At 43.4% G+C, this 20393-nt stretch overlaps 1 protein-coding gene across 3 annotated transcripts in view; it reads right to left on the reverse strand.

Annotated features, from left to right (window-relative positions):
* Chka (choline kinase alpha) overlaps positions 1-20393 on the reverse strand; it is a 62250-nt gene that overhangs the window by 3790 nt on the left and 38067 nt on the right. The window contains exons 3-12 of one of the 3 annotated variants that reach the window (XM_087205395.1): positions 18145-18198; positions 11659-11772; positions 9000-9133; positions 8568-8672; positions 7589-7647; positions 4959-5046; positions 4204-4312; positions 2633-2739; positions 1874-1944; positions 1650-1731 (exon numbers count right to left, since the gene is read on the reverse strand). In XM_087205395.1, the coding sequence (XP_087061521.1) occupies positions 1650-1731; positions 1874-1944; positions 2633-2739; positions 4204-4312; positions 4959-5046; positions 7589-7647; positions 8568-8672; positions 9000-9133; positions 11659-11772; positions 18145-18198 (923 nt within the window). Of the gene's footprint in view, positions 1-1649; positions 1732-1873; positions 1945-2632; positions 2740-4203; positions 4313-4958; positions 5047-7588; positions 7648-8567; positions 8673-8999; positions 9134-11658; positions 11773-18144; positions 18199-19205; positions 19235-20393 lie in introns of all 3 variants that reach the window. The other 2 variants (XM_087205396.1, XM_004852196.3) reach the window with 2 other exon arrangements.

The raw sequence follows: 20393 nt of genomic DNA on the forward strand, positions 1-20393 counted from the left end.
AATCCCCAGCCCATGAAGCTGTAAATTTCTAAACACTGTTTTAGCCAAACCTCCACCAATTCTGCTATACTTTATTTGCAGTTGTTGGGAATTTGATAAATGTTCAAGTCCAGCTGACCGAGTGTTGTTCCAGTTGTCTGTCACTGTCACTGGGTGGCGTTTCTTTGCTCTGTTCATTAGAGGAGTGGTGAGATCCCCTATTTTAATTGTGCATTTGCCCATCTCTTCTTTCAGTATCACTGGATTTTGTTCCATGCCCTTTGCAGCGAGATAGTTACATACACACTTAGGCTTTTATGTCCTTGATGAATCAATGCCTTATTATAAAATATACTTATCTCTGATAATATCCCTTATTCTGAAGTCTGCTTTGTCTTACAGTATTATTTGACTATGACTTCAAATCTGCTTTAAAAATCTAAATTTCCAGGCTGGGCATGGTGGCACATGCCTGTGTCCCAGCACTCTAGGAAGCAAAGGCTGGAAAATCTCAGGTTCAAGCACAGTCTGGGCAACTTTGTGACTCAGCAGGACTCTTACTCAAAATATAAATAGACAGACAGACAGAGAGACAGACAGGGCGAGGAATATACTGGTCCAATCCCCAGTACCACGCAAATTTCCTCTTCTTTGCCTAATGTGTCTTTGCATTAACAAACCTGCCTAGAACTAAAATCATCTTAGTACAGGACTGAGATGGATAAAATGAACTAGTAATTTCTCACTATGTCTTAAAGAAAAGGAACTCACTAGACGACAGAACTTTGACCTGTTCCATTTCCAGCCTGGACCAGTTCATGCCTCCTTAGGCAAGCTGGTTGGTCCCCTGCTCCTGGGAGGTCACCATATTGATGCCAAACTTAGTATGGACATCCGATTGGCATAGCACACTGCAGCCCAGAACTCCTGGACTCAAGTGATCCTCCCACCTCAGCCTCCTGAGTACCTGGGACAAGAAGCACATGCCACCACAGGCATGTGTCACCACACGCGGCTGGATGATAGACCTTTGTGTTATGCCCCTATCCTTACCTGGGTCCCCATTTCCCCCAACATGAGTTTATTTAAGGTTAAAAATGGTGTTTATGGGGCCAGGGATTCAGCTCAGTGGCACTGCGCCTGCCTTGCAACTGGAAGGCCCTGAGTTCGATCCCCCGTACCAAAAAAAAAAAAATCATGTTTATGTCAAGGACAGGTTTTAACACAGGGATAAAACGACAGCCTAGTTTGGTTACAAATGTGCTTGTAAAACACAGAAGTCAATAAATACTAGCCCCCAACTCCAAACTGGGTACTACAGGCTGGGGTAGAGGGTGTCAACAGTGGTAAAGTACCCTGTGTACCATTGGGAGGCACCACCTTACATCAGAAAGGGCTAAGCTCAGAGACTGGACCTTCTGGATCCGTATCTCTCCATGCCTCACCCAGACTGCAGACCTACCTAGCATTTCTCTGAGGGGCCTGAAAATGAGGGGACTTCCACAAGCAACCACAGGATCAGTGAGAGCTGTCCTGGTGCAACCAGATTACCACTCATTGACCTTGGTGAACTGGTAACCCTCTATAAAGAATGGTCAGTTGCTGCTAAGCATTGACATATATCATAGTACTCTTTTCTTGAAAGTAGAAGAGAACTGTCACCAACATACCATGTACCCAAATTCAATGGATGAAATCTTGGCCTGTACAATGGACCAAAGTCCCCAGAAGAAATGAGAAGCAAGGGCAAACCTGTAATTACAAAATGAGAAACACATGTGAGCTGTACAGTGTCAGCCACAGACATTCAGTGACTTCAGGCAGGCCACTGTAATTCCAAAGTCTCCTCTGGAGCAACCTCTTCCCACCTCTGGCCAGGGGCAAGTAGACTTACAGGTGTGAGCACAATGGCAAGCCACACACAATGACATTCTCAGGACACGGGTGGAGTCCACGGTAGCCATGCTGGGAGAGAAAGAATCAATCTTTCTTGCAAGTGTGAATGCACACCCTCAGCAACCAAGTCGCAGCTCCTGAAAACCCACTCCCTTTTGGAGGAGTTTGGAGGGAGGCCATTCCCTGAGTGGCAGGCTTTTCAAATCCCATCCTCGCTTCACCCAAAAAGGAGCACGTGCACCACTATCTCCAGCTCCTGTCACCAGGAGTCCGAGTTCCTCTTCAAACAGTGTCCTGGGATAAAGTTCTGCTTTTAGCAGCCTTGCCAGCCCTCCTCCAGGTCCTCGTGGTCCCTTGTGGTCCACCTAGTCCCTTAGCGTTGTTCTTTCTGTGGGTTTTCTTCCACTATGTTTTTCTATTTCCACCCATTCAAGAAAGAAGAGGGGGGGACTCTGTGCCACTAAAGCTTAAGGGCAGGCTGGGGGCAGCCAGCTCAGCGAGATGAGTAAACACTCTAAGGACCTTGAAGAGAAGACGTGATGGGGGAGCAGAAAAGGCAGCTCAAAGGTACCCAAACTGTGTCACAAACGACCCCAACAATAGAACAACCCACTAAAGAGAAGCACGAATAAACTGTGACCTAGAACGTGGCAGAATCTGATGTTTTAGGGTTGTTTTGAGAGCTGTTGAGGAAAAAGTCAAAATAGTTCATAAAGCAGTATGTTACCTTTGTAAACTGAAAAAGGAAAAAAGTTACCTATTGACTTCAAGCAACATTTCTTCTTCTATAGTGGATTTTTCTTCACTACTGAGGTTTCCAAAGTCATTTTGGAATGTTGCCAAGTAACTGGAAATGAAGTGGAGCTTAAAAAAGAAGTAACTGTGTTAGGATCAATGATGGTTTAAAGCGCACACTATCAATAGGTGCCACAAAAAACACACCTCTGTGAGACTAGACTACTCTTCAGTCTCAGAGAAAACCTGTGACACATCCTGGCTGTTATATGCAAGAGCCGAGGCCCGGCTGCTCCCCATAGTGATAATCACTGTGTCCTGCTAGCTTGGTTCACACAGTAGAAGTCATACTGGTCTGGGTGTGGCATGCTTGCTATTACCAGTACTTCTGGAGAATGTGACTTGGGTAGGATCATTTTTTCCTAATCAAATCTACACATGTTTTTCACTGTCTGATCTCAAAGCAGGGCTGGTTGACATCAAACTTTTTGCCACACTGGCCACCATTCCACACAGGGCTGCCACAAACATGCAGTTGCAGCTCTGGGGAGGCCTGGTGTTCACTGCAGGCATTTTCTTAGTGGATGCTGGACTACACAAGGCAAAGTGCCTTCCCACCCTGAGATTTTCTAACTGTTTACACATTTATGCTGGCAAACTGGGAAAGTTACACTTTAATTTGGAGGGAAAACAGTAGCCTACACAGCATTACAAAATAACACAATCCATTCAAACACAGCTTATCTCAGAACTCCAGAATGGTTAAACATTTAAAAATATTTCATAAGAGACCAAAGAAAAACATGAGATTACTTCAACAGATGCAGTAAGGTTATGTGATAAAGCCCCACACTCATCTTTAGAACTTTTCAGAAACTATAACGAGAAAGGAAGTTCCAAAAATTTACATGTTGCTGTGCAGGAGGTTATAAAGCTCTAGCTTTCACTGAAATGCAATGTGCTCAGACCAACAGTCTCCCCTTCCAAGTCTGACAGTTCTGACCTCTGTTTTGGCATTCCTGCTTTGCAAGTCTAATTTCTCTCCCACATGCAACAAACTAAACACCCAAAGACTGAGACCATGCTCCTTTCCCCAGGCTGAGCAGTCCCACCTTTTCTCACCCTACCATCTCCTGGAATCCTGGCTGCCTTGTTTTCAACATGTTCAAGTTCATCTCAATCAGCTTTAAAATGTGGCCAGAAGAGAGGAGGTACAAATTCTAGCCCTCAGCAAGGCCACATGCAAAGAGCTGAGGGCATAGCTCAGAGGTAAAGTGGTTGGCTAGCATGCACAAAGCCCTAGGTTCAATCCCCAGTACTGCAAAAACAAAGAACCCCCATGTAATTCTGTCTGGCTAAAATTGATCTGTGTATAGAACTAACTTGTCAAGTCTATTAAAAACTAATCTGGGGGCCAGGGATTTAGCTCAGTGGTTTCACCACCTGCTGCACAAGCACAAGGACCCAAGCTCAATCCCCAGTACCCACAAAAAAACCTAATCTGGGCCTGGAATTTAGCTCACCACACCTGCCTCACAAGCACAAGGACCTGAGTTCAATCCCCAGTATTAAAAAAACAAACTGATCTCCTACCTGCTGTTTCCTGGTGGGATACTTCTGACTATTTGCTCTGAAGAAAGGGTACTTTTCATAGGTATAATCATACATCCATTCACAGAAGTGATTCCCAATGTCAAATCCTCTGAAAGAGAAAAGACAGTACAAAGCATGAAGAACACTGTGGGGGCTGCTAGCACACAGGGCCTGCTAGCTCCCTGACCAGGAAGAAAAGTCAGGCCAGAACCATTGGGCTTCCTGAGTGCACAGGGGTGTGGCAGCTTTGGTGACAGGGAGACACAATTAGGAGATTATCAGAATCACAGCTGACTGAAGCTATAAAGAGGCCACCTAAACTGCTTCTCAAGCGCAATGTATCTCACGTAATCGGTACTTATGGAAAGAAAAGGACTCTGGGGCCTGGGAATTTAGCTCAGTGGTTCCACCGCCTGCCTCACAAGCGCAAGGTCCCGAGTTCGATCCCCAGTACAGAAAGAAAGAAAGAAAGAAAGAAAGAAAGAAAGAAAGAAAGAAAGAAAGAAAGAGATTCTGACAGCTCAAATAAAGTGCCAATATTGGATGTGAATGACACTGCGGCTCCTGACTACACAGCCAGCTAGGAATAAAGGAGGCCTGTGCTGTGGCTTCCCTGGACAGATGCCTTCTCTTCCAGGGGAGGATGCTTTCAACACAGCATACTGTTTTCACTATTTTTTTCTCCTGTAATTGTTTCATAAATATATCGGAATAAAATAGTACTGAAAGGTAAGTCTTTGACTATAACATATTACCTGTAATTATAACTGCTGTACTCAAAGTCAATTAGCATCAGTTTCTGTTTTTCAGAATTCTCTTGGCCTTCCAGCAATAAGACATTACCTGAAAGAAAGTTTGGGTGACAAGACTATGTTTTACAACAGAAGGCTCAAGTCCTCAGAGGGTAAAGCCAGAGTGGCTCTGGCTCTGCTGGGGCCCTTGTCTGACTTTGGCATTCAGTCCCACAGATACCAGGGGCCCAGAACAGGGATGTGGTACACAGGGGTTGGCCTCTGGCAGGGAGATTCCCAACCCATCTGCCCATGGCCCTGGTCCTCTTGGGAGCCCCAATTCACTGTGGAACAATGCCTGACCTCTCATTCACTGTATGAAGAGTGCTTCCCAAATGTTTCCCACAGGGCACAAGGGCACAGTGGAGCTTCCTTGGCTCTCAAACCCCTCCTTACTGGCCCCTTCCCTTCAGCAGCCTTGGGGTTCAGCTGGTAGCAGGGATAGCTGGGTATACCAGCAGGAAAGCTGTCATGATGTCCTCCCTGGTGGGGATGCCAGGGCCAAGCTCAGCTGTAACAGTGCCCCACTGCTCTGCTTGGTCTGGTGTTCCCTCCCAAGGAGGCCACAGCACCATCACTATGATGATGTTTCATCATACTGCTGAATTCTGGGCATGTGATGGATTGGTCAGCAGCCTGGCACTTCAGGCCCATGTTCCTAAGATCCCCACATACTATGATGCATCTTGGCACCATAGGGTGGGCAGGTGGGCACCAGGGAGGGAGCCTGTTTGGCTCTATCCTTCCCAGAGTTTCTGATGGAAGGTTAAGTTTCTAGGCTTTGCAGCATATTTTTCCTGTTTCCAACAGCAATGAAAAAACTAGAGACAGATACTCAAAAGCAGCAGAACAAAATGAATGGACAACTCCCATCTCTGTCCCTTCCACATTTTGCCACCACTAAGGCACCTGACCTCTTTCTCATCTGTCTCTGGTGATGTCTATGCTATTTATCATCCCATCACTACCGTAAGGGTATGGCTAACACCCAAAGCAATTTTTGCAAGAGTCAGCTAATTTGTGTAAGGCAGTTGGGCTTAAACTAAGGGCTTATCGATGACAAGTCTTCATGAGGGACTATTCTGGAACTAAAAGCAAATTGGTCAGATAGGAAGATCACTTGGGCTCATGGGTTTGGGAGCCAGCCAGGGCAATACACCTCAACAAAAAATATAACAGAAATAGAGAGCTAGTACAGTGGTACATGTCTGTAATATCAGGTACTTGGAAGGCTGAGGCAGGAGGAACACTTTGGCTCAAGAGCAGTCTGAGCAACACAGTGAAACACTATCTCAAAAACCAAACAAGGAGGATAGATATTGGGAAGCAGGAAGAACACGTTCAAATGGGAAGGGGAACAGGGGAGGCAGGAGGGGGAGACAAGAAAGGGAAAAGGTATTAAGACAAATGAATGGAAACAAAGCTTTTGTAAATGGGGAGAGGATGAACGGTTGAAGGGAGGCAAGGGGAATGGGGAAAAAAGAATTGAGATATATTGTAAATTCCCAGGGCCTGGGATTTAGCTCAGTGGTTCCGGCGTCTGCCTCACAAGCGCAAGGTCCCGAGTTCGATCCCTGGTACCAATCAATCAATCAATAAAAATAAAAATAATAAATTCCCTATGATGAATATGATCATAAGATATGGCAAACATGTACTAATAAAAAAATTTTAATGGAATACATAAACACATAAACACACACACACGCTGAGCCCAGCCAAGAAGAGCCTGAGGTGGGACCACAGCTATCATAGCTGTCATGACTAGCCAATGTTGGTGGCCTCAGTAGGAGGTGCACAATTAGGGAGGACTCTGATGAAACTGTCAAGTTGGAAACCATACTGGGTAACATTTTGTGTCAGTAAGGAACATACGGCATAATTTTCTAAAGCAGAGCAACCCCGAATCATTAACAGCATACACACTGGTGTTAACAGAGGAAGTGGGTTAAGCTCCCTTGTGCTGCTCAGTGTAGAAGGGAAGGGCCCTTGTGACAAAGGGAGCTGATCTTGGTCTTTTATTGCTTCTGCTTAAGGAAGGGAGCTAAACACAATTAGTAACATATGACTTAGAAAGTTTAAGTCCTTTGTCCCAACTCCCTGGTTTAGTGAACATTATCTCAGATTTTCCACATGTAAATTATTTTATTTTAGTAGAAACAGAATAATACTCTATGTGTTTTTCTAAAACTTCCTTTTTTCTGTTAACATATCCTGGAGATTTTTCTATCGATATATGTAGAAGTGTCATTTTTAAAAAATTTGTGATACTAGATTGAATGTAGGGCCCTGTGTAGCTGTAAGGCAAGTATTCTACCACTGAAGTACACCACCAGCCCTTATTTTTTTTGAGATGGCATCTCACAAAACTGACCAGGGAGGGCTTGAATTTGTGACCCTCCTGCATCACCACCCAAGCAGCTAGGATTAAGCATGCCTCAAGGCACCCAGTTTATCTCACTCTTTTCAAAAATTACACAATAGCTGACTGGGTGCATCATAATCCAATGTATCTAACACTCTTGAGTCTGGCATTTATCACCCATACTTGGAAATACACTTGAATCCCATCTTTAGCATGTGGCAATTCTTACCTTCTTGACAGTCATTATGACAAAATACAACTGGAGACAGAGTAGATTCAAGCAATAATCTGAAAAAGGAAGAAAGGTTTTACTTGTAGCTATCACACTTTAAAGTCAGATGCAACTGTCCCACTGTCAGCATGACCAGCACTGTATTAGTGCTTCAATGCAACACAGAGCCTTGTGTAGTTTTCATGTGATTTCTGAAAACCATGTCATTATGTGGTAATAGCTCTGCTGCAGTGCAAAGCAGAAACCCACACAAGCCTCTCCGTACTTGAAGTTCTTTCCTGCAGCAGGATCTTTGTACACACTGTTCTTCTCTGGAGCACCCATCCTGGCCCTTACTTTCCTGACCTTGCATGCTCCCTCATCAGAGAGCCCTTCTCTGTCCACAGATCTAAAGCAGATCTGTCTTTGTGGGTCTGCTTTCATCTATGTTCCCTTCACAGCATGTATCACAATCTGATATCAGTTTTCTGTCCTAATAAAATGTCTTGCTCACATCAACACATTGTCCAGCACAGCAGACACTGAAATACCCGAGTAACTGAAGGTGTAAGTGCTGGTCAATACGTATGCAAGTAGCCTGTCCTCAGCCACACCCTGAGGACACCACAGTGGCCTCCATTCAGAGATCAGTCACAAAATGCTGCTACCCGAAGGTTAGGATTCACCACATCTCATCCATTTTCAGTCCCCAGCTTGTGCTAATGCACCATAAACTGTCTTGCCCTACACACCAGACAACCCCTCTAAGAGCCTGCCTCCTCTGTGCAATGTTCCTAAACCAAGAGGTGAAGTGACAACATACATGGAACATACAAGATGACAAAGCTCACCTCTTTAACCATCCCACAAAACCAGCGTGAGGTCCCAGGCTTTGGGTAAGCTCACTCAGTGTTTACAGATGATTTTAGTGACTAAGGATATTTACATCTCTGGAGAGATGTGCCCACTCAGTCAAGAAACAGAAGCAAACACTCACCTCAGCTTCTCTAGTTCAGAAGGCAGGTTGTAACTGAGGAACTTCTGGAGCCGTTTAACTCTGGATTCTTCATTAAACTTAATTTTCAGCACTTGATTTAGGTATCTATTTAAACAAGGGAGGGCAAAGGACCACTGCTCAGTTCACCAAGGTGCATTCTGAGGCCTCAGTTACACACCTGACACCTACCTGCACAGTCACAGGACAAGGATGCTCCTCTCTCCAGGAGGGAAGGGAAGCAGCTGGGAACCACAGCACTCTAAGAGGGCCCCCACCCCCATTTCTGCATACAAGGCTTTCTTCTTGGTCCAAAATCTGATTGTTTCATGCATTTACACAAGAAAGACTTATTCAGGAGGTAAACACCAGAACCACCAGCGAACCAGGGGAGGGCCTCCCCCGCCCTGCAGGCATCTCACACTGACCACTTACTTTTCCATTGTTCCAAAAAGCCATTTGGGTTCCTTATTGAACGGCATTTTCATACCATGAAATGTGGCCATTTTCTCAGCTATTTCTGCAGAAATGTCTGGCAAACTTAATTCTTCAGTGTCTAATCGTCTGCTCTGAAATTTAAAAAAATTTAAAATGGACATTTAACCAGGTAACCTAGCAAGTGTGAGATCACACCATCCTAAGAAGCCAGTTTCTGTAGGGCACGTCAATCTTAGCAATGCACAAAGTTCCCCTAAAAATTGACAGTGTTGGGCCGCAGATGTAGCTCAGCGGTGCTGCTGCCTGCCTCGCAAGCACATGGTCCTGAGTTCAATCCCCAGTACCAAAAAAAAAAAAAAAAATTGACAGTGTTTCCACAAACAGTGACTCAGCAACTGCCTGGCAAAAAGCAGGCCTCCTCCCAGGGTCGGCTGCATTTGAAATCCTTCTCAATCGTGAGAAAGTTGTCTTTAAATTTTAATGAACTAAAAAGTCCTCTCCTATGAGCTATGATTCCACCCTCTATAAAGTTACAGTCTGTCCACTGGACCCAAGCTAGCAGCCCTGTCTGCACCACAGCTCAATCCCTAGCGCCTCCCTCAGCTAGAGGCCCTGCTCTGCCACTCAGCAGGGAAGGTATGATGTTCAATAGTCCTCAGTGTTCCCAGCACCTAGCCTGGCACAGGGCCACACTGGACAAGGAGACAACCACAGCCCCAATGCAGCCCCAGGCAAAACTTGTTCTGACTCTTTCACAGTGCATTCTCAGAAGCCTGTGGTCAATGAGGCCCTTCCAGCTCCCATATGTGCTGCTTCTCTCAGCAGACATTATCAAGTATTATGTATTATACACAGCTGTATGTGCCATACTTCTACAACTGGCGGCATAGTAGATTTATGTCAGCACCACTACAAATGGGTGAGTACAGCCCAGTACTGATGTTACAATGGCTATGATGCCGCTGGACAGCAGCTCCATCATGACTTTACAGGATCACTGTCATACATGCAGTTCCCAATGTTCACAAAAATATTATGCAGCACATGACTTATTTGTTTCACAATGTGAAACATTTAAGCTAACATGAAAAATGAACAAATCTCAGGATGCCAAGCTCCTTTGCCAGCACAGAGAAAGGGAAATGGAGACTATTTACCATTCTTTTTTGTTTTATTTTATTTTTTTGGTGCCAGGGATCGAACTTGGGACCTTGCACTTGCAAGGCAGGCACTGGAACCACTGAGCTAAATCCCCAGCCCCCTATTTACCATTCTTAAAGGTCACTTGTTCTCCCACGCCCTTGGAAAGACAGCAACTGGTCAAGAGGAAACTCAGAAATATGGTATCGTATTAGGCGGAATCAAGTGAAATTGTCTGTTTTGAGTCAAAATAGTTAAATGTTGGTTCAACTCAGTATTTTAATGGAATTTAAAAATTCTTCACTGTGCAGTAAGCAATCTATCAAAAGGGCACAGAACTTAAGAACTAGAACAGAATTGATTACACAGAACTTTCAGCACACATGCATGATTTTTCTCTTCTTTTTGAGACAGGATCCTGCTTGCTCTGTAGCCTAAACTGGCCTCAAACTCACAATCTTCCTGTTTCAGCCTCCTTAGTGCTGGGAGTGTCAACACACCCAACTACGTGTATGTGTTTTAAGATAATTTTTAAACGTGCTTTTAGGGGTTGCTCAGTGGTAGAATATTTGCCTGGCATGTGAGAGGCCCTGGGTTCATCCCCAGCACTACAAAAACCAAAATCTTTATTTTTATTAGGCTTCATAAAAATGGCATGATACTTTCTATAGTATTTTGCCTATTGACAACTGAGACAAGGGCTGTTTCGGATTTCCTCATATACCTGAAGACAAAGCACCATGGCAAGGATTACTGCAATATTTTAAAAAATGCCTCAGGCCAACAAGGAAAGAGGAAAAAAAAATCCTTATTGTCTGGAAACAGGATTTGAACGAGATCTCAGGGGGACAGGAGCAGGAGAGACCCTAAAAATGTAGGAAAGCAGAAACAAAGGGAGGATGACAGATCCAGAAGATGGATCTCTGCAGCCAGAGATGTGGCTAGTGTGGCTGGAGCTCAGATGCTACAGCAATGATGTTTACTTGGGTTTGGTTTTCTTTGGCAGTGTTGGGAACTAAACCCAGGGCTTTATGTGTACCAAGCAAGGGTTCTACCACTGGGTTATACTCCCTGCCCATTTTATGATTTTAATTTGTGGCATTATTTTTGTTTGTAAAGGGGGTTGTTTTTGTGCTATGTAGGTGCTGGGGACCAAACCTACAGCCTTATGCATGCCAGGCAAGTGCTCTATTGCTGAGTCAGGACCCTGTCAGCCCTCCAGCATCAGGTTCTATAAAGAAAACCCCGGAGGTGGACAATAAAGTGAAAAGGGGAAGGTTTAGGGGACAATGTAATAGTAAATCTCACATATACTTTTAATATGGATGACTGTATCTTTACAGGAAAGAGGTTCTGGTATGTAGTCAAAAAACTTTTTATTTCTGATCCAGTTTAATAACACAGGTCACATTTATTATTTCATACCACAGCATTTCAGGTTTTTGTCAAAATGAGACAAGGAACCCACCTTCTATCTGTGGCTCATGTCAACTGACAGTTCACACACACATCTTACCGGGATGAACTGCTCCAGTCGGCCTTGAGGAAAGATGCCATAGAGTTTTGGCCCAAGTGACCTTTCTGCAAGAATGGCAAACATAACACTTTCCAGAACCATGGCCTCAGCTCCCTAAAAAAGAAGGCAACAAACAAGGTGTTTACTGAAGCATCAGAAGCACTTTCCCACAAGCAGTTTCTTCCAGTCCTCACTGATACTCTGATGTGGGTATTACCATCACCCCACTGTAAAAATGAAATAAGAGGCTCAAAAATTACACATCTTATAATCTGCAGGATCCATGCTTGCAAGCATTACATTACATGGATGAGATTTAAAATTTAAGTTTATTTTAGGTCAACTGGTTCCAAAAATAGAACAACTATCTATTGGTGCTTGCACTGCTTCTTTTACAATCGATGTGAGTTTCACCTTTGGTCACTTACCAAAGACCACAATCCCAGCCATTCTGGTGTGGCTGATCTACATTTTGATTGAGAGTAATTGGTGAAAGTGAATGATCCAAAGACCTGTCTATTAAATTGGTTTGTGGGTCCAGTATGTTTGACGACTACTGATTTAGGTCTGGAGCCTACAGCTTTTTGGTCCAAAGTACCCTGGCATGAACATTCCAGGTTTCTAATTTCAGCTTTTACTTCCAACCTTTCCCCCTCTAATGTTTGTATTCCTGCTAAAATCTCTAGGAAGCTCCTATGTTGTATGTTCAGTCCTAATAACTAATGTGAGATCTAAAATCATTTTGCCTTCAAAATTCATCCTTTTGCCTCAATTTAAAATCCTTTCTTAGTCTTTTGTCTTTAAACAGTAAACTATAGCTTATGAGTTTCCATGTGTTCAAGTGACGGAGTGGGGAAAAAAAAAAAAAAGAGTCATTCTCAACCAAGTACCCCGAATCTCTTGAGGACCTTTCACAAAAGACATTTCTGGGTCCTAACCCTGAGTTTCTAAGTTGATGGATTTAAGGAAAGGCACCTACAGGTGTGTTCTGAAACATATTCCAGATGACCCTAATGCACCTCTCGTTAAGAAATGTTCTGTAGGGGATATGATCCCAGAAAAACACTTTTTAAAACACTCACATTTATCAAAAAAAACTAAGAAACTATGAGGAGAACTCATCAGGCAATGACAGAATGCTAGATTTAGTAAGAACAGAAGTTACTTCCAAGGGATATCAGACATTAGACTAAAAAACAATTCAGTTACTTTTACATTTTTTAGGGGCAAGTGTATTTGTCAGTAATCCCCCCCAATTACAGTCTAATCATCATCTTGTATAATCCCCACAAGTATGGTGTAACCATTATTTTCCGAGGCTCAATCTTTATTTACTAATTTGTGTTATGTGCTTGGTTTTTTTTTGGTACCGGGGATCGAACTCTGGTCCTTGCGCTTGCGAGGCAGGCAGCAGAACCACTAAGCTAAATCCCCAGCCCTTATGTGTTTTTGATAGTATACATATAGCACTGATTTGATCGAGTTAATGAATTTTAGAGCAGTATTTGATCAGTTTTTATTCTTTTAAACACTTAAACAATGACAATACCTATTATCTCCATATAGTTGATGAAATGTTTCCCACCACTCACCTGAGCCTCAAGCACAGGTGCCCAGGCTGGCCCCAGCTCCCTTCAAGCCCAACATGGGAAATTGCAGGGAAGCTCACTAAGAGGGATTATGAGGTGTCCTCTGCTTCCACATACGTGCCCTGCTTTGGAGAGCAGCACACACTAGCACTCTGGAGACTACAGCTCCTCCTGAACCATACAGACTGCAAAAGAGTATGGCACTCTCAGCTCCTAGGCAATATGTTATTGTGTCTCTTCACAGCTCTTTGCCATGTGTAGAATCTCTCGTGAAACTGTAACTCACTCTCGCACAATTTCCAAAGGGTAGATTTAGCATTTACTTCATCTAGGTATCCTGAATTTTGTAAGAATTTAAGCAAATTTTCCAATTTTCTATATGACAGAATGACTAAAGATGAAGAGCATTAAGGAGGGCACTGTATATAACACCTACATATATCTAACCTAAAATATCCTTTAATGTTTGGTATTTCAAGTTTTATATACAGGGTTAAGCCCTGCTTTATTACTTTAGTAGTTCAGCATTTTGCATATCATGTCCACTCAGAAAGTTCCTGGAATTGACTTATTTACATGGGGCAGCACTGTCCCTTCGGGACTTGGATCAATAAATTGTCCAGACTCCTCTCCAAAGCAGTCAGTTCACACCTAGAAACAGTGCCAAGAAGGTACATGGAGACTTAACTTTTGATTCTCTTCTCACTGTGAACACTGAAAATAAAACTTTGTTCTTATGCAGCACTACAGCTCAGTATTTAGGAAGAAAAGGGGGTGCCGTGTAAAGGGTAGGATCTGGAGACCTAGAAAATGAATGAGAATATCAAAGGCACAAGTAAGACAGGCTGGGAAGGATGATCAACTCCTGATAGTTTCTTTGTGATCACAGAGTCTCCAAAGCTCCCCACTGAGAGCAGGTGAACAAGGCCGAGGGAGGGCTGGACAGATATGGCTTAGTCTACACCTTCACACCACGCCTGGGTCAGCCCAAGGCCGTGTAACTACAGCTGGTCCTAGTTCTTCAGAAGAGATAATGATTCACTTTGACTTCTAGTGTGTACCTAGCACTTTGCCAAGCATCAAGGAAACAAAACACAAGACTGCCTATCTTGGAGAAACAAGACAGTAAGTGAATGAATGCAACTACAGACAGTCCCTCACTGCCATGGGATGGGATGGCTATCACCTGAGACCCAAGGGTGAACAGGATCTGTGAGCAACCTGATGAGGAATAAGTTTGGTGCATTCAAGGTACAGGAAGGGGTAGTGCACCTGGAATAGGGGACAAAGGGAAAGGAGACAAAAGGAGCAGCCTGAAGTGCAAGCTGGAGTCTAAGGAAAGGTCTGGGTAAAGAAACGCCAAGGGTCTCAAAATGTTGAGTATGTTTAAAACCTTGCATGTGGCAAGCTCTCCCAATAACAGAAGACAGAACCAACACCAGACCTAAGAATCCCTAACACTCAGTGCAACAGCTTCAAACCAATCAGTTGTCATCATAAGAAAGGCATTTATACAGCAACCCATCCACACATACACCAGATGTTACAAAAAGTAATACTTATACTCATGACCAGGCAAGCTTCCTAATATTTGTTTCTTTGTAGTATAGGGGATTTAACCCAGGGCCTTCCCACTGAGCTACATCCCCAGTCCTTTTTTAATTTAATTTTTTATTTGAGACAGGGTCTTGCTAAGTCACCCGAGCTGGATTTGAACTTGCAATCCTCCTGCCTCAGATTCCAGAGTGCCAAGATCACAAGTGTGCGCTACCACACCTGGCTCATAGTATTATTCTATTGTATTTCATTAAGAATATTAACAAGTCAGGTGCAGTGGTGTGCACCTGTAGTCTCAGCTACTTAGGAGGCTGAGGCAAGAGGATACACAGTAAGATTCTATCTCAAAAAAAAAAAAAAAGGAGGGCCAGGGATTTAGCTTAGTGATTCTGCCACCTGCCTCACAAGCACAAGGACCCATCTCCAGTACCCCAAAAAAAGGAACAAAACTATCTTACTCCACTAGAGGTTTACAACCCACCAGATGAACCACTGGCTTTAATATGGGCAGTAGAAAGAGGACCCAGGGACACTGGGCTTGGTGGCACACACCTGTAATCCCAGCACTCTGGGAGCTTAAAGCAGGAGGATCATGGAGTTCAAGGCCACCCTGGGCTAATAGGGAGACCTTGTCTCAAAAAACTAAAAAAAAAAAAAAAAAAGAGAAAGAAGACCCCTTTTCCTCCCAGAGGCAAGAGAAGGTAAAACACCTGCCATCTTTTTTTTTTTTTTTTTTTTTTTTGGTACTGGGTATCAAACTCAGGTCCTTGAGCTTGCACAGCAGGCGGCGAAACCACTGAGCTAAATCCCCGGCAATACCTGCCATCTTAAGGCATTCTGTATCAGACACCGCCCAGAGTCCAACAGGAGGAAAAGAAAGAGGACACTGAATATGACAATATGGAAACTCTTGGTGACTAAACAAGAATAGTTTCAGAGAAGTGATGAGGACAGGTGTCAGATGGGAAGTGAAGGATAAACAAAAGAGGTAGAAGGAACTGAACAGGGGATAAAAGCAAAGGATTAAAATGACTTTTGGGGGGGTGGCAATACTGGAGATGGAATCTAAAGTCTTCACACTAAGCATCCCCAGGCCTTTAAAAATTTTTTTTAAATTTTGAGACAGTCATTAAGTTGCCCAGGCTGGGCTCAAACTTGCAATTCTCCTGCCTCAGGCTCCCACAGTGCTGGGATTATAGGTCTATGCCATCATGCCTATTTTAAATAGGGTTTTATCTATAAAGTGTCATTTATTCAAAAGAAATTAAGAATTCTGACAGTATAAGCCTCTAGAGAAAACATAGCAAGTCTGTAGTACTTTAGCCAAACATACAGCCTCATTCCAATCAGCGGGAAATAGCAGACAAAACTGGGGCCGCTCTCGACTGTAACTGACCAGCATGCTTCGTAAGTATCAAGAGAGGACACAACAAGACCCATTCTAGGCTGAAAAAGACTAAGGAGAAACTGCCAAATGCAAAGTTGGGATCCTGGCTAAAGCCAGGGAGAGAATAAAAGAAAACATCAGTGGAAAGAGTCCTTTGAAATTCTAATCAGGTCTGTGGTTTAGTTATTATTACTGTACCAGTGTCAATGTTCTAGTTCTGGTCACTGCACTGTGGTTATGGAAAATGAGAACATTAGGGAAGCTGGGTAAGGGGTGCATGGGAACTCTCTGTACTATTTTGCAATTTGTTCCATAAGTCTAAAATGTGTTTGAAATAAAGTTAAAAATAAATTCATATAAAAAGATTGAAGTCAAGCCATATGACAAAACTAAGTAAGCAATTCTGTATAGTAGAAATAAATGTGTTTGCTACATTTCCCTTTGTACTTTCCTGTGCTTTCAAAACTTTTTTCTGAAAAAGGAGACTGGGAAGAAAGCAGACACAGTTGATTCTGTCTCAGGAAATCTTACAGGGGGCTGGTGGCAGAACATTTGTTTAGTGTGCAGCAGGATCCCCAGCACCCACCTCCAAAGCCTGGCCAATAAAAATAAAAGATAAGAAAAGAATAAATGTTTAAAGAGAAAAAAAGAATGTGTCAGGAGTGGGAGCAGAGATGGTGTGGGAACAAAGAAGGCATAAACGCAGAGCATTTTGTCACCTAGAGAAGGAAGGGAGATGACAAGAAGTCAGACTCGAAGAAAGCAAAGCCAAGTGGGGCATACAAGGGAAGAATGTCCTTCAAGGGCCAGGGATTTAGCTCAGTGGTTTCACCACCTGCTGTGCAAGCCCAAGGACCCAAGTTCGATCCTGGTACCAAAAAAAAAGAATGTCCTTCAAAAGGGAAGGACCATGGAAAGGACAGTGCAGACAAAGAGGGCTTGCAGTGGAAAGCTGAGGGATGGAAGATAAGCAGCCATCAAAGAATGCGGTCCTGGGGCTGGGAATGTAGCATGGCAGTAGGTCTTTTGTCTAGCAGGTGTGCCTCCCTGGGTTCTATCCCCAGGATCACATTTTTAAAAAAAGAATGAAGCGGGCCAGGGATTTAGCTCAGTGGTTCCGCCACCTGCCTTGAAAGCGCAAGGTCCCAAGTTCAATCCCAGTACCAAAAAAAAGAATGAAGTTCTACTGCCCACTAAGAGTGGGGACAGGGAAGTCTGAAGAGTGAACAGAAGTCTGAAACAGACTTCTTCCATCAGGAAATGAACACGCTGGAGAATGCTCCCAGGAAGTGGATGGTGTCCACCAGAGGCTGCTCGCCCCAAAATGAAACTTGCCCTCCCAACTATGTAATTTTTTTCTAGTAATGTTTAGCTACAGATGCAGCCCAGAGGAAGCACAGAGGTGGCTGGGCTCAGCGGGTCAGGGGTTCATAAGGTGAGCACGACAGGAGGTGAGTGGAGAAACAAGCTGAGAACATGTGGAAGGAGAAAGGAAAGGCCTGTCCAGGATGGTAGATCTGAGTTCTCAGCTGAGCAGGACAGACAGCAAGTGGAGAGGGCAGATGGACAGTGAGAGGGTGGCAGTGCTTGGACAGCAGGTCTTCATGGCAGCCAGCGAGAAGCAGCTGCAGATGTGCCAAAGTGGGCTGAGAGGTCAGCAAGTGATAGATTCTTAAAGCTAGCATGGAAGAGGGGGCACAATTTCTGGGGATAAAGTCTACGGCACAGCCAGGGAAATGGACAACAGATGAGAACTAGAAAGAAGTGGTTGTCAAAGATGAGGCAGTGAGAATACAGAGAATCCTCACTGCCTGCCTATCTCAGTGAGGTAGTTCCCAATATACCAAAAACGCTTCTAAGAAAAACAAGAAGCACTGCCAAAATGCAGTGCAGTGAGGTCGGCTCACACCAGTTTACATCTCATGCAGGTGCAGAACGGGCTGAATTACTTACTTGAAATTCATTTTCTTTCTGAGCTTGTTCGGATCCCTCCTTATTACAGGACCTCTATGAATGAGAAAAAGCAAACACTTCTGGTGAGATGGAGAACAATGAGCAGACACTAACTTTGCAACCACCAGAACAGTCAGGGTTTACAGAACATCACAGATTCTTAACAAGGGCTTTTCAGCCCACCATGTGACCAGCACAGTCTAAAGGCACCAGCAGCCTCCAGCACTAGTACCAAGGCCTCAGAAAGTGCTTCATCTCTTTACAAGAAGAGGGATGCACTGTTGAGACCAAATAGCTGCATGTCTCACAGCTGTCCCCATGTAACTTTCACAATTTCACTGTTAGGAAAGTCACTAGAGTACAGGCCTCCAAATGGGCCTTCTAAAGACAAGCACAGGCTGAGGCTCTCGCCAATTTAGCTACACGGTTCTTTCAAGCCAACCTGCAAGGACAAGAGCAACAACACGCCTGTGGATGGCCATGGTTAGCACAGAACGTGGACAGAGGAGAAAGCAACGTGCAGGCAGGAAACCTGGCACAGCCTCTAGGCAACTGCCACTTCTCGGACTAACCCTTCTAGTTCAGTTGGACAGAGCCAAATCTGAATTGTTCCTCCAGCAAAAAGAGAATTGTGTGACTTTAATAAAGTCCCTAAAATTATCTTATATACTAATATATTAAGGGTTACTTTTATACCACTTTCCTCAATGAAATTGCAAATTAATGGTAACCAGAACTGTAGTAACAACATACTAGATTACCAAATACCACAAGTACCTCTTAGCCTACATCTTTCTTCATGGCACAGATCGTGTATTTCCAAAGCAACCCCCCTCCCCAAGTACTTAAAAACTCTCATACTATCTTTAATAAATGGGAAAAAGTTGTCAGAAACTTAAGGGTCATGTCAAAATTTTAAACTCAACTACTGTCTCTAAAAATGTTATTTGTTACAAGTAAACTAAGTCTGCTTAAACCAGACCCAAGAGGAATCCCATAAAGGAAACCTCTTTAAAAGAATTTAAGGTAAGAGACTCTTGAACATCCCATGAAAAACATACCTTTCCATTCCACAGCTTATCAAAAATACCTGTACCAAGGGTGGAAAGTGTGGACAGGGGAAAAAATGCCATGTTAAGCAACACCAGCTACTCTAGCAGCATTCAAAAAACCTCGTGATTTAAAGCAACCACTCTCATCCATCATACACCAAAATAACATTCCAGACATTTTAATACATGTTTTATATAAACAGTACATGATTGTCATACTCTATAAACAAATATCCATATTCATAAAGCTATCTGCAAAAGGCTTCTAATGTTTCCACGGACACATATTCAGTAATATCTGTAACATATAGTTAAGTACATTTGGTACAAAGTACAGAAAGTACAAATGGGGATACATGATACTTTCATCTGTGTAATCTGCATTTTTCTGATGAAAAGATGTTACAGGTTAAATCCCGTTACAATGAAAGTTATAAAAATCAAAATACTACAAAAATATGCTAGACACTTGCTGATATATGCTGTAATAAGCCCTAGGGAGAAGTGAGTCACTGTAATAAAGCTTTACCACTCCTTAACTCCAAAACTCTCATGAGTGAATGTACCTTAGACTTACGCCTCAATGGTCAATGAGCAGGAGGTCTCCTTCTGGTGATGTTAGTCTTCCCGCAGAGCCCCGAGCAAATCCTGATGCTTGCTTGGTAAACAAATGCTCCAGTACTGTGAAGCACAAAGCAAACAAGCCCAAGGAGCAACCTAGTACGGTGGGGGCCTGAGGCAAATTCACATCCTGTTTCCAGCAGTGAGAAAACTGGGTAAGGTGTTAATTAGGACACTGAATAGGGCTGAAATGTCCCTTAAAAGGTCCTTGTGCTTTTTCCCCCCAAGGAAAGTTAAGGGCAAAAATAGTTCTGTAATCTGATATATTACATATTAATATATTGTACCAAAAGCTTTAAGACAAATAAGGGATTTAGATATCCTACTGAAATGTGTAACGGGATTTGACCTGCACCAAATTCTAAATGACTATGGTTATTCCTATGCTGTTATTGCTCTAACTGTATCTTCTTAGGGAGATACAGTTAACGGGTTATTTAGCTAACAGAAGTCCCTTTCCTTGTCTAATGGTGCTCTCAAAAGCAAATCATTTTAACCCAAAATTACAAACTGTCTTATAGTTACAAGGCCACTCTCTAACACATTAGCACTAAAAGCAAACATAAATTCCATTAT

This window comes from Heterocephalus glaber, unplaced genomic scaffold, assembly GCF_053883595.1.
Source record: "Heterocephalus glaber isolate CG9 unplaced genomic scaffold, H.glaber_assembly_v1.0 deba00000594, whole genome shotgun sequence".
Lineage (NCBI taxonomy): Eukaryota > Metazoa > Chordata > Mammalia > Rodentia > Bathyergidae > Heterocephalus > Heterocephalus glaber.